This window comes from Triticum aestivum, chromosome 5B (assembly GCF_018294505.1).
Source record: "Triticum aestivum cultivar Chinese Spring chromosome 5B, IWGSC CS RefSeq v2.1, whole genome shotgun sequence".
NCBI classification, from domain to species: Eukaryota; Viridiplantae; Streptophyta; class Magnoliopsida; order Poales; family Poaceae; genus Triticum; species Triticum aestivum.
In genome coordinates, this window is record NC_057807.1 from 342,148,378 (window position 1) to 342,162,439 (window position 14,062).

Below are 14,062 nucleotides of genomic sequence, written 5' to 3' on the forward strand. Positions count from 1 at the left end.
TTCTATCCCTGAGAGAGCTCCCTTCAAGAACTCAACACCACCGAGCGATAGCCCCACAGTGGGTGCAAACTGTCGTGGTTTTGTCACGACAGATGTCCTCATGAAAGGACTTAGCCGTGAGGCCATCGCCGCTAAGTAGTAGCTTGAACGGGGTTGATCGGAATCGAGAGACAAGGGTTTACCCAGGTTTGGCCCCTCGCGGTGGAGGTAAAAGCCTCTACTCTTGCTTGATTGATATTGATGATGATGATCTTGATTACAAGGGTGCGTCTTGGCTAACCTAGTACTCGAGAGCGTGTAACCTAGTCTTTCTGCCTCAGGGGCTCCCTGTTGAGGCCCTGTGCTTACAATAGAGTCCGAGTCGTAGTACAACCCGTGCCCTAGTCTGTTTCCTTATTTGTCTTGTTTCCCAAGTAAAAGAACTACGGCGTTCTTCTGATGATGAGCCACCGTCTCAAGTGCTGGGCCGTGAGCCGGCCCACTCTACGAGTCACCCTGCAAGCCTTGAGGTTTTGATCGCCATAGCCCATCTCGTGTCTTGCTCTTCAGGCCGCCATTGGATAACCCAGTTCTAAACGGGCGGGTTATACCATGAGGTTATATCCCCAACAACTAGTCTCCTTGCCCAGCCCACAAAGTCATTGATAGCATTCGAGCAGAAGCATTGACATGCTGGAATCCACCTCTTTTCTTCTTTGGATGGTTAAAAAGAAAAGAAAAGGAAGCCCACATAGCCCAACTCATGCAAATGGGTTGCCGAGACAAACCACACACCCCACATTGCACCCAAAATACAGCGCCAACACGAATCTCAGGCGTGATGATCAAACCGCCAGGAAAGTGAACAAGACATTCTTAAAACTCAGCCAAACCGAATAATCAAACCGCCAGGAAAGTGAACAAGACATTCTTAAAACTCAGCCAAACCGAATAAATAATGCACTGAGTAAAAGGAAATGGAGAGAGTACTATGAAAGACAAATCAATCGTACTGGACGATGTTAGCTACTCCCTCCGTCCCACAATAGCATAATGTCAAAAACGCTCTTATATTATGAGACAAAGGGAGTAGTATTTCAAATCAATGGTGCATATGATGAAATGATCAAATACTTCAAACACCCTTGTAATCAAAGGTGGATATGATGAAATGATCCAATACTTCCAGCACATACTTTAGTCTGGCGCATGCCCGAACAGGTCATCAACAAGTTAAGACGTATGACATACAGTACCGTACATGATACTACAATCTCAAGTACTCTACCAGTCTACCTAGCTAAACATGAACGCATCACCAAGGTAATATGCATGGTCAGCCACTGAGAGAGCCGTGCAAAATGTAAATGCGGGTCTATGGATTGAAACTATGTATGATTCCATTACATGAAGTTGGACGATGATCCATACGAAATTACTCCCGCTGTTCCTAAATATTTGTCTTTCTATAGATTTCAATAAGTGACTACATACGAAGCAAAATGAGTGAATCTACACTTCAAAATATGTCTATATACATCTGCATGTGGTACTGCATTTGAAATCTTTAAAAAGACAAATATTTAGGAACGGAGGGAGTAGATGCAATTGGACAGGAGAAAAATAACATGATGATTATTCCCTTCTCCTCATCACAAGTCCACCACAATCAAATGCTGATTCTTCTCCTTCTTTTTCATTACACACCAACTCTCAAGTCTCTCAGAGTTCAGACAATCAGACTCACTCTTATTCTACTACAGTACGTAGTACGTGCTCCGGCCTACATGCATGGCATCAGTTGTCCCACTTGAAGGCGACGGGGCTCCTGACCCGATGCTTCCTGTTCTCCCAGGCGATGTGGCCGAACTCCCACGTGCCGGCCGTCCTCACCTTCGCCCCCGCCTCGCTGCTGAACTGCACGCTGTAGCTCCTCTTCTCCTTCGGCCACCTGAACTCCAGCGTCGCCGGGGTCACGGTCACCTTCACCCCGTCGGGCGCGGCGACCGTCACGTTGTACCTCTCGGGGCGCGCCGACACCAAGGTCACCGTCCGCATCAGCGTGCGGACGCGGGTGCGGCCGTCGAACACCACCACGAACGACGGGTGGTTCAGGTTGGCCACGCCGCCGGGGATCGTCCTCTCGCACTTGCTTAGCTCCGGCACGAACTGCTGCATCTGCTCCACCGTGTAGTTGAGGGTGCAGAGGAAGTCGACGTAGTCCTGCGTGCCGGCGTCGTACACCATGCCTGGGCCCATGGCGAGCCGCGGGAGCACGAGCCCGGCCCCGGCCGCCAGCGGCGTCGCGCCCATGACGGCGGCGCCGACGGCACTGCCGCTGTCCACGATTTCCCTGCCGTTCATGTCAAGCGGGCCGGCGGTCGTTACCAGCGCCGAACGGATCATGGCCGGCGTCCAGTCGCCGTGCCGCTTCTTGATCAGGGCCGCCACGCCGGCCACGTGCGGGCACGCCATCGACGTCCCCGACAGGATGTTGTACTCGAACCTCCGCGGGTTAGATGGCGAGGCGGCACCTGACCAGGCCGCGAGGACGTTCAATCCCGGCGCGATGACGTCCGGCTTCAGAATCTCGGGGGTAATCGGATTGGGTCCCCGCGAGGAGAAGCCCGCCACCATCGGCGCCCGGTTCTCGCCGGTGACCGTGTTGCAGGTGAAGTTGAAGGACGCCACCGGGTACGCCACGGACGACATGTAATCGGCCAGCTTCTTGCCGCCGGTGGAGCTGAGCTGGAGACCGGGAAGGTTGAAGGGTTCGGCCATTACCGTGTCCAAGAACTGTTCCCCACTATCGGTGGAAACTATCCCGGCTCCGCCCGCTCTCTGCACGTCAGCCGAAGCTACTCCACCCTGGGAGCACACCACGACCTTGCCCATTACCCTGTCGGGCGTCAGGTCATCCTCGTCGCAGTCGCTGCGCACTAGCGGGATCATGCCCGCGCCCTGGGAGAACGGGATGTTGTAGAGGGACTGCCCGGTGAGCACCACCCCGTTGCCGAGCCGGGGTGTCGCCGGGAACACCCGGTCCGTGGTGGCGGCGCCGACGGTCGTCATCCACGGGGCCACGTTGGTTATACATGACGCTTTCGGGCCGTCGTTGCAGTTGTTTAGTGATAATGTTCACTATATTGATTCATCTCATCAGAGTACATTATATACAGGTGGCGCCACACAGATCTCACCCTCCTCCTGCTGCTCTACTCCACCATCACCGACGGTCCCTACGAGGTCATCCGCGGCGAGGCGAACACCGCCTTCGTCGCCTGGGACAAGCTCCGGGAGTTCTTCCTCGCGAACCAGCCCGCTCAAGCGGTCCATCTCTCCGCCGAGTTTCGCGCCCTCACCCAAGGCGATCTGCGCATGGCGGAGTACTGCGCTCGTCTCAGGAGAGACGAAGTGCGGCGCCGCGTTCGGTGGAGGGGACGGCGGCGGATGAGGAGGCCGCAGCATCGGGAAGGATCGGGGGAGGAAGCAGAGTCATGGCGGAGGAGGTCGCGGCAGGTGGAGCTGTGGCGACGGGGGCGATGAGCTCGGGCGAGGTGGTCACCGGGGTTGGGGCAGGGGGTATGGGGGAGGTGAGTGCTGGATCGGAGGAGAGGAGAGTGGTGCCCGCGAGATCGCCGGAGGAGGAGGAGGAGGAGTCGCCGGAGTTCATGGCTCTGGAGAGGCTCTGATTACCAAGTTGTTTAGTGATAATGTTCACTATATTGATTCATCTCATCAGGTACATTATATACAGGTGGTAGTACAACGGGCACGAGCGCCACTCGGGGGCGACGTGCGTAACCAACGCAAGCTATGCGTGCGTGCATGATGGCGAGAAGGAGGGAGCCGCCGAGAGAACCGGTCAGGCAGGTGCTGACGTAGCCGTTTTCCAACAGTTGCCGCCCGACAGGACGACAAAGATGCCTCTGCGCTCAGCGCCGAACGTGGCGACGGCGAGGAGGTCGTCGTAGAAGGGTCTCGCGGTGTCTCCGATGGAGATGGAGATGAGGTCCACGCCGTCGCTCACCGCGGCGTCGATCGCCGCGGCAAGGGTCGAGTTAGGGCAGTCTTTCATGGGAATGCACGCCTTGTACATGGCGATCCTCGCCTTGCGCGCCACGCCGCTCGCTCTCCCGCCCGCGAACTTGAAGAGATTGGCCCCGGGGACCTCGGAGCCTGCAGCCGTTGACGCCGAGTTAATTGCACAGAAGTACCACAATTCAGGCATCACATGCAGATTGGTACCACGATTGCTAATTTTTGCGTGTCAGTACCAACATTGGTCCAAATTTTTGCAAATTGGACTAAAACGCGTATTTATACGTATTGACGCCCGATCCGACAGGTCGGGCCCACCCGTCAGGTGCCACGCTGGCCAATCGGCGCGTGCCCGCGTGCTGACTAGGACGAGCCGGTGCGCTGCTGTCCTAACCGGCCCGGTCGCACCAGCTCCAGTCCGGCCGCACCATTCCCCTCCCCCTCCTCCTCCTCGCTCGTTTCCTCCATCGCCGCCGACCGCGTCCCGACAGCCGGCCGGCCGCCGCACCGCCCCGTCGTCGCCATGGTTTTGGAGGACGAAAGCAGCGACGACCATTCTAGCCCCCCGTACATGCATTCTTCCTCCACAGACGGTCTGAACGAGGTCAGTACAGGGTTAGGGTTAGGGTTTCATATCTGGGATTTCTTGATTTGGTTGATTTCGCTAGGTTTTGATTTGGCCATTGTCTTTGTGCGAGCTTCTGCAGGTTCCTTTCACCATTGAAGATCCAGATTACAAGGGGCTTGAGCTGGATGTGATGTGTCCATGCGAGAAGCACGGCATGGCATCTGAGAGGCTTGTTGCCTTTGAAGGAACAGACACAGGCAGGAGGTTTTTAGCATGTGCACAGTCGGTATGTATTGTAGGATTGTAGGCATACTGATTTTTTTTCTTACTTGGTCAGTGCCATATTAAACTCTGTTTGCTGGAGTACTCTGCTTGGTGTCAACATTTTGATTCATAGTGGTTAGAGTAGCGTATTTAGGTGAAGCATGAGTATATTTTGCATTAGAACAATGGCTGAACCTAGTCAGTCAGCTACTCAAGTGGTTGCTCCTCTTGTTAAATTTAGTGGTCTGATGCTAAATTTAGACATTCTTTTTGGCAACTGCAGTGATTTTGTGTAATTACTTGCTGTATGAACTGTTTTGTTGTTGTTATTGTTTTTGCAGAAAGGTAGCAATTGTGGCTTTGTTGAATGGGTTGATCACCAGTGGCCCCCAACAATGCAGAATGCATTGTTGAAGCTATGGGCAATGGTTGAAGATGCCAAAAGTGCTAGGGTGAATGACAATCTTGAGAATTCTTTCACTATCCACCATCTGACAGAAGAGAAGAACAAGCTGGAGGCCAACTATGACAAGCTAGTCCAAGATGTGCATGAGCTGATGAACTTCCAGGAAGATAAGGTGGTGGATTTCAGGCATCTGCAGTCTGCCATTATATATCAGCAGGAGGTAAGAAAAGAACTGACTGATGATATGAAGGCAAAGATGGCAAAGAAAGATGCAGAGACCCAGCAACTTACTCAGAAGTATGAGGTGCTGCTCAACCTAACAAGAGCTCAAGCAACAGTCATTCAGAACTTGAAGTTGAACAAAATGAAAGAGAAGCAAGTGCTTACTGAAGCTAGTATGAATTTGGAGCTGAAGAATGCAGAGCTAACTAAGTGTCAGGAGAAGCTCACCCAAGAGAAGCTAGAGTTGAAGCTTCAGGTTGCTGATCTGCTTAAGGGAAATAAAAAGCATATTGAAGAGAAGTGGCAGTTAGAGTTTCAGAATGAAAAGTTGAAGGAGAAGTTCAGGGGGATTCAAGCCATCTTGGAGAAGTGAAGAAGATGAAATGAGATTAGTGGCATTGCTGACCTTTTGGGAATGATGGTTGTGTAATGACCTAGCATCTAGGAACTAATGTTGTGTACTGTATGCTTGTACTAATGGTGAACTATGGCTGTGTATGTATGTAGTAGTTATGCTATTCATCCTTTTGTGAGAAAAGGATGAACTATGCATTTGAAGTGGAACTCCTCTATGTATTGTGAACAATGGTTAGGTATTGCTATGTATGGATCAGTTTCTTATTATGTATGGTTATGTATTGCTATGGTTATGCTGATTATGTAGATTGTACATTATGACAATGTTGCAGCAAACCAGACAGTACATTGCAATAAAAGAGGAACAAGACTCACTAAATCTCATTGCATCAGAAGATAACTTCACTGATCCATTACAACTTGATCCATTACAACTTGGCTACAATTGAAGCAACTAACTAACTTAATATCTTGCCTGCAACTAAGCCAAGCACAAATATAGTGAAAAGAAACAACACATTGTGAAATTTGGCCCTAATCCCTGCAATCTCTGCATTCTTCTCTCTGAGTTGAGTTTGCAGAGACAGAAACATGGCCTCCCTTGTGCCATCATCTTCACTTGGAGTCAGGATTGGAAATTGATCTTCAGATCTAGCAACAGTTGCACCTTTAAGCCTCCATACTTCATCATGCAGATCCCCAATGAGCTCACTCCAGAATGTGGGCAATGGATCATCATGCCATTGCACAAATCCACAGCCACCGTGCTATTAAGATACACAAGCAAATTCACCATGCTGCCAAGAATTATTGCACAGAAGAAAGAGGAAGAAAATTAGGGAAAAAACAGCACTCACCATAGCATCCACGCAGCTGTAGTACCTCCTACCAGGGTTCTGCCTGCTCCAGGAGATCCATCTTGGCGCCTTCCTCGGAGTTGAACAGTGGCACATCACCGGAGGCTCGTATGCCATTGGGTTCTCGCGGTAGCGCACCGGCGAGCGCGACTCCTCCCCCCTCCTTCCTGCAGCTCGACGAAATCCGGGAGCGGACCCGGCACTGGACGACCACGACATCTCTCCGCCGCCGGCCCCAGTCAGCGCCTCGCCTCTGAGATTTGTCCTTGGCTGCGCGGATGAACCCTAGTTTCATCCCCACACTGCTGTGAGATCTTGTGCTGTCACACTTTAATAGTAGGAAAGGTGGATGGCTCACATGTCAGAATCCCCAAATGTGGTACTGCATGTTATGTGATGCCCCAATATTGGTACTGACATGCAACAGCTAGCGGCAGAATTGGTACTGATTTGTCACAATAATCTGCAAATGTGGTACTGATTTGTCACAATCAACTCTCATTACCAGCATCCAGTAGCAAGTTCAGATAACCAACTAAAGTTCAACATTCAGATAATCACCTAAAGTTCAACCACATATCCATCCAGTTCAACATTACAAGCATCAAGTTCAACATTACTAGAGTACTCCACCAGTACTCCACCTCAAGCATCAAGTTTAACCAAAATAACACCACAATATTTGACATTACATGGCTCCTCCACCTCCCATGCTAGCAGTGAAGTAGGACATCCATCCAGTGTGTGTGCCATCAGTAGGAATGTCAGCATATTGCCTTGGGGCAATGAATGGCATTGGAGCACCTCTTCCAGCTCTTCCTCTGCCTCTGCCAGCTCCTCTTCCAGATGGTGGTGGTGTAGTAGAAGTAGCAGCTCCTCTTCCTCTGCCAGCTCCTCTTCCTCTTCCAGATGATGGTGTTGTAGTAGAAGTAGCAGCTCCTCTTCCTCTGCCAGCTCCTCTTCCTCTTCCAGATGGTGGTGTTGTAGTAGAAGTAGCAGCTCCTCTTCCTCTGCCAGCTCCTCTTCTTGCAGATGATGGTGGTGTAGGAGCAGAAGCAGCAGGTCTTGGTTGTCTTGTTGTTGGTGCAGTAGAAGGACCAGCAGCTCTTGGCTGTGAGGTACTTGGATTAGCCTTGCAAAGAAAAGGAAACATTTAATAATGCTAGAAAGAAATGTACAAGAAAGAAAACATTAGTATATTTGAAGGTGAAAAATTATTACCACATGCTTATTCTTCCTCAAAGCTAGCTCAGGCTTCAACTGTTTAAGACAGTTTGTGTACCTATGCCCTTGGAGACCACAATTGCCACATGTTATGGTCCCCATTCTTGAAGTTTCTTTTGGCTTTGGTACTTCAAATTTGCCCTTGATCCTCTTTTCTTTCCTTCTTCCTCTCTTGATTTTGAATGCAGGTGGTTCTATGTCTGGACCAGGGGTCCTTGTCCAATCATGCTCACCAGGCACAGGAAAGATCATTGGTTCATAAGCTGCAGCATAAAAATCTTTCTTGAAGAATTTGCTGACATAATCCTCTGGTTTCCTTTTAGCCTTGTTTATTGCAGAGATGGCATGGTTGCAAGGTATGCCACTAAGGTCCCACTTCCTGCATCCACAAGTCTCAAGTTCCAGGTTGACAGCATGTGTTTGCTGCCCACTTGTAACTTGCCATAAGTTGACCCCTGCCTGTATTGGCTTGCAGTATCTGGCCCTCTCCTTCTCAATCTCTAGCTTCTCACTGTAATGAGGTGTTATCTCCCATCTTGCTTCCTTTACACTCTCTCTCTCTTCATGTGCCACCTCACCATCTGCTTATCTTTTATCCCATCACACATTGTCCTTATAGGTTTTCTCCTAACATCTAGAATGTACTTGTTGAACACCTCTGACAAGTTGTTCACTACCAAGTCAGTCTTGCAGTTTGTGTCAAATGCATGCCTTGCCCATGTTTTTTTTGGTATTGCAGTAAGCCACTCCCAAGCTTCCTCACTTTCAGCTCTAAGATCATTCATTGTAATATTAAATTTGTGTTCATTGTAGGCATAGCTAGCATTATCCATGCACTTCTTAAGATCTTCACCCCTAAACCCAGCATTTTGGAAATTTGCATATAAATGTCTAAGGCAGAATCTTTGGTTGCAACTTGGAAACACAGCATTCACTGCATTCAATAACCCCTGACACAAACAATTTAACAAGTCTAAGCTACAAACAATTTAAAAATCTAAGCTAATGCAAACACTTGTTCAAAACAGAATGAAATATGCAAACACAAACATACCTTTTGTCTATCTGACATTATAGTATAAGTTCCAAACTTGCCCACTTCTCCCCCTAGGCATATTTTCAGTTGGTGTAGAAACCAACACCAACTCTGAGTGTCCTCTTGACCAACTATGCCAAATGCCAGTGGATATATGTTGTTGTTGCCATCTCTACCAGTGGCAGCAAGTAGTTGAGCACCTGTAGTGAGCTTAATGAAGCATCCATCAACACCTGCATAATCAACATTTCCAAGTGAGATACAATATGGAGTACTCTACAATATGTAAATGGTTCACACAAGGTTCAAGAACTAACCAATGAAAGGCCTACACCCATTGAGAAACCCCTCCCTTGCTCCATTAAGGCAAAAAAACATGGCATGGAATCTTGGGCCTGGGTGGGGTATTTTTGCATTAGGTACTGGAGTAACAGTAGTGACTATTACTCTACTCCCAGGGTTTGTGTCCATGACAGTCTGAGCATAGTCTTTAAGCCTAGGATATTGCTTCCTGTGATCTCCTAACACAGCATCAATAGCTATGTTCTTTGCCCTATATGCCATGCACTTGGGCACATCTACACCATATTTTTCATTGCATGCATCAATTATAGTCTGAATACCAGTAGTTATATCAGATCTAAAGAGATGCTCATATTTCTGTGCTAGCCACTTAGCACTAACCCTGGTGGTCTCAGTGGTACTAGGGCAAGTGTGCTCTAGTCTCATCTTCTTAATTACAAATGTTTTCTCCCCTTTTATAACTGCTGCCACCATTAAGAACTGGCATTTTTTATCTGTACACTCAACAATTATCCTCTGATCTGAATTCCTGTGATACCTGAAATTCCTGGCCTGGGTGATGTGCAAATTCAACAAAGCTTCTCTGAATTGATGCTGATCCCTAAAACACAACTTCATACACAGTTGCTCATGTGGTTGCTCCATTTTCTCATTGTACCACTTCCTAGGAGGCCTTTTCTTTGCCCTACTCTTCCTTTTCTTTCGTAGGACAAAAGAGAGTGGCTGAAAACCATCATCATCACTCTCCCTCAACAACCCCTCCTCTTCTTCATCTGATGATGGTCTGAAATCAGGTTCAACCTCTGGTAGCTCACTACAATGTGACCTAGTGGTTGGGCCTCTTCTAACTGGCAGCTTCTGCTTCTTCTTTACAGGTTCAACTATAGTTTCTTCTTCTTGTTCAAAAGTCCTATCTTCCTCTACCTCAAATGGGTCCTCAACTTCAGTGTCACCCTCATAATGCAGCATTTCTTCCTCTTCTGATTGATCATCATCTGATTCTTCCTCTTGTACTTCTAGCTCTCTCTGCCTCTTTCCCTCTTCCACCTCTACATCTTCTTCATCAACCATGTAATTAGGGTAACTTCCAATTTGACCATCCTCATCAGAGGAATCACTGTCCTCATAAGCCTCAAATCCTTGATATCCCTCTTCTTCTTCTTCCAAAACTGCTTTCAACTTGTTAGTTGCATTTCTGCTTTCTTGTGTGCAAACACCAGCAGGAGCAACAGGGTGATGTGTGCTACATTGACTCTCAAAGACTACTCCTTCCTGATCAACAGCTAAGATAGGAGGCTCACTCAGATCATAAACAACAGGCTCTTGGTACACCACAGTGGACAAGTCTGGCTTTTCAAAATGCTGCCTCTCAAAATCAGTATCAGGGGGTGGACAAGCCCTGACTAGCAAATTAAGCACCAATTTGTCCTGGATCTTCCTCTTTATCATCTGTAATTCTGCATGACTGTCTACCAAATCCAGCCCTTTCTCTCCTAAAGATGGATTTTCAATGTGAAACAAACAATCATATGCATTAAATCCTTGGGTTTCCATCACTGCAACCAAATTCAGATAAGTAATATCTGAACGACACAACTTCATCTCCAATGGTTCTCTTGCATCAAAATGGATCCTTACTTGCCAAATGTCTTCATCCAAACTACAGAAAAAGATTAAATTTCATTTATTCATTATAATTACTCTTAATTTGAAGAGCAACAACACAGTACATTACAATTTAAAGTAACCTGTAAGTCTATTATTTACTAATTTAGCACAAAAGCAAATTTTGGAGAGCAACAGTAAAGTACAAAACAACTTAAATTACAGTACCAGACAGTACAGAACAATTTGGAGAGCCACAGTAATTGAACTAAATTGAGAGTGCAATACACTATGTTACTAGGTTAGTCTAGTCACTTCAATTGGATAAAACCTAATCCCCAACTAGATAAAGCAGAAGATGAACAAACCCTAAAAATGCCCAATTGGATGAATCAGAGGAGTAGGACAAGGGTACTTACAGCACGCCGCCAAGTCCATGCGTCAACTCATGGCTGCTGCTAGGGTTCGCCACCCACCGATGCGCCAACCGCAACCGCTGCTCCATGGTGAGTAACATCGACTCCTCGTCGTCGGTCGAGTACGCGGAGCTGGACTCGTCGCCGCCATCCACGTCGACGCCAACCGTTCCGCTAGGAGGCCAGAACGGCATCTCTCCGACGCCGTGGACGCCCTCGCCGACGCCGTGGACGCCCTCGCCGCCGCCGTGGACGCCCTCGCCGCAGACTGGCGGAATCGCCGACGCCATGGACTAGGGTTCGAGCGAGGAGGAGGAGGGGGAGGGGAATGGTGCGGCCGGACTGGAGCTGGTGCGACCGGGCCGGTTAGGACAGCAGCGCACCGGCTCGTCCTAGTCAGCACGCGGGCACGCGCCGATTGGCCAGCGTGGCACCTGACGGGTGGGCCCGACCTGTCGGATCGGGCGTCAATACGTATAAATACGCGTTTTAGTCCAATTTGCAAAAATTTGGACCAATGTTGGTACTGACACGCAAAAATTAGCAATCGTGGTACCAATCTGCATGTGATGCCTGAATTGTGGTACTTCTGTGCAATTAACTCGTTGACGCCACGTGCGTTCCATGCCCCTCGACGTCCCTCGGACTCGAATCGGCTGTGACGAAGGACTTGGCGCCGACGAGCTTGTTGTTGCACAAGCTGGCGTTGAACCCAGGGGCGTCCACGCACTTGCCCCTCCAGGTGGACCTGACGGGGCTGAGCCCGGCGTCGCTGAAGCTAGCGCGCTCCGGCCAGATGCCGGTGTCCACCAAGCCGATGATGACGCCGTCGCCGAACTCGGCGTCCGGCCACGCGCCGAAGTCGTCGTGGAGGCCCATGAACCACGGCGACCTCGTGGTATGGATGTGGTACAGCCTGTCCTTGTACACGCGGGACACGCCGGGGACGGTGGCCATGCGCTGGGCCTCGCCGTCCGTGAGACGAACGGAAAAACCATGCATGACAGTGCCGTAGGTGTAGCGGATGCGGTTGGAGTTCTTGCCCAGCATGGACGCGTACCAGCGATCGAGGGTGTCGAACTTGGATGGCTTGGCGAGGTGGTTGGTGAGGACGATGTAGGTGCTCGAGCTGGAAGGATGAGCCTGCTCGTGCTCCTCGGCAATGGCGTTCTTAGGCTTCGGGGTTACGGAGGAGTGCGTGGACTGGACAAGGAGGAGAAGTAGCAGGGAGCAGCGCAAGAGGATGGGGGTCATGGAAGCCATTGTTGAATTGGTGTGTGAGTGAGGTTGTGGTTGCAGTGGAGGGTTGCATTTGAGTGATGGGTTTTATAGGGGGCTTGAGCAGCTCAGCTCAGATCAGCACGAAAATGCATCGCCAAGAGAAAAAATATTTGCGTCGCATCGCCAAGAGAAAAATATTTTCTATCTTAGTTCTAAGCTTGCATTACCATCTCTCTTAGCTAAATATATCATCATGGTGGCTCAGCTACAGCTAGTGGATAGCAGACGTGGCTTCCTTCCAGACTAATCCTCAGCTAGTGGCAGCTAAATGGACCCCAAACAAAATTTTGATGCCACATGAATGAATTTTGATGAGCAAAATAAATCTCCATTTCAAGTCTTGGACGTAGCCACTTGGTCATTCGGAGCTCCATTATTTGTGATGAAACAGGCTTGCGAACGAAAAATGCAAATAATGAAACGGCCTCCACTACTAGCCTTTTGTCTTTTCCTGAAGCTTTGCCTTGTCTCCACCGAGTTACACTACTAAAAGACACACCGCATGCATGCAAGCGCACTGGCTTTCAGTTAACATTCTCATTTTGTGCTACGAAGTATTGATCGCTCAGGGTCAGTTATATTGGAACATCTACTCCTTGTACCAGATTTACCCTTGTCACTGAAACCGAATATTACTGTCAAACAAGCTCTTATGATGGGCAGCTGGTACTTATGGTGGATAAGACGTGAACTCACTCATGATGGTAGACCACCACATCCCGCGCGGTGGCATATGCCTGTCCTGGCAATTGCTAGTAATTATCATGAAGCTAATCACAAATAGAATGATAATAGGGAGATGAAGTGGACGAAACCAGACCTCATGTTCATAAAGGTAAATGTTGATGCGGCCTATTTTGCAGATGAAAGTGCAGGAGCTTCGGCAGCTGTAATTAGAGATGATAAAGGGAACTTTTTGGCAGCACAATGCAAATATATACCTCATGTTGCAGATGCAATGATGGTTGAAGCAACAGCGATGCGTGATGGTCTAGTGTTTGCAAACTCCCTAGGGTTTCCTCGTGTGGAGGCGGAATCAGATTCCTTAAACGTCATAAACTTTTGTGATGGACAATCTAGATGGTGGGATGCTGCAACAGCAATTTTCGCGGAATGTGTGGATGTTTCTTCTTTAATAGGGAAGGTTGTCTTCAAGCATTGTTTTTGTTCTTCCAATCAAGCGGCGCATGTGCTAGCTAACTTTTCTTATTGTAATAAGACCTCTTTAAACTGGACAGACGAGCCCCGGGGTTGTCTGATCTCTTCGCTTGTGGACGATGTAATGCCTATGTTAAATCAATAAAGCTAGCCATGATGGCCTTCCCTCAAAAAAAAGGAGAGGGACGAAACTAACCGCCTAATTTGTCACCGGGTTACACTAATTAACCGAGGGATGTTCCAGTCCGTGATGCAGAAACCGTCGAGTTGGCGTCGTCTCCTCCGAGGCGACTCGGGGGCCAACCCTAGCCACCGCCACCTAGTCCCCCCATCTCCCTTCCTCCC

General features: G+C 49.0%; 2 protein-coding genes across 2 annotated transcripts; both read right to left on the reverse strand.

Annotated features, from left to right (window-relative positions):
* Positions 1 to 1,612: 1,612 nt before the first annotated feature.
* Positions 1,613 to 3,664, reverse strand: LOC123111758 (subtilisin-like protease SBT1.1). The gene has a single exon (XM_044532614.1). It carries the CDS (start codon positions 3,049 to 3,051, stop codon positions 1,777 to 1,779), a length of 1,275 nt encoding a protein of 424 aa, XP_044388549.1. The 5' UTR covers positions 3,052 to 3,664; the 3' UTR covers positions 1,613 to 1,776.
* A 7,907-nt stretch (positions 3,665 to 11,571) lies between these two features.
* Positions 11,572 to 12,547, reverse strand: LOC123111759 (subtilisin-like protease SBT1.5). Its single transcript, XM_044532615.1, has one exon. The coding sequence runs from the start codon at positions 12,539 to 12,541 to the stop codon at positions 11,876 to 11,878; it is 666 nt and encodes a 221-aa protein (XP_044388550.1). The 5' UTR covers positions 12,542 to 12,547; the 3' UTR covers positions 11,572 to 11,875.
* Positions 12,548 to 14,062: the final 1,515 nt, after the last annotated feature.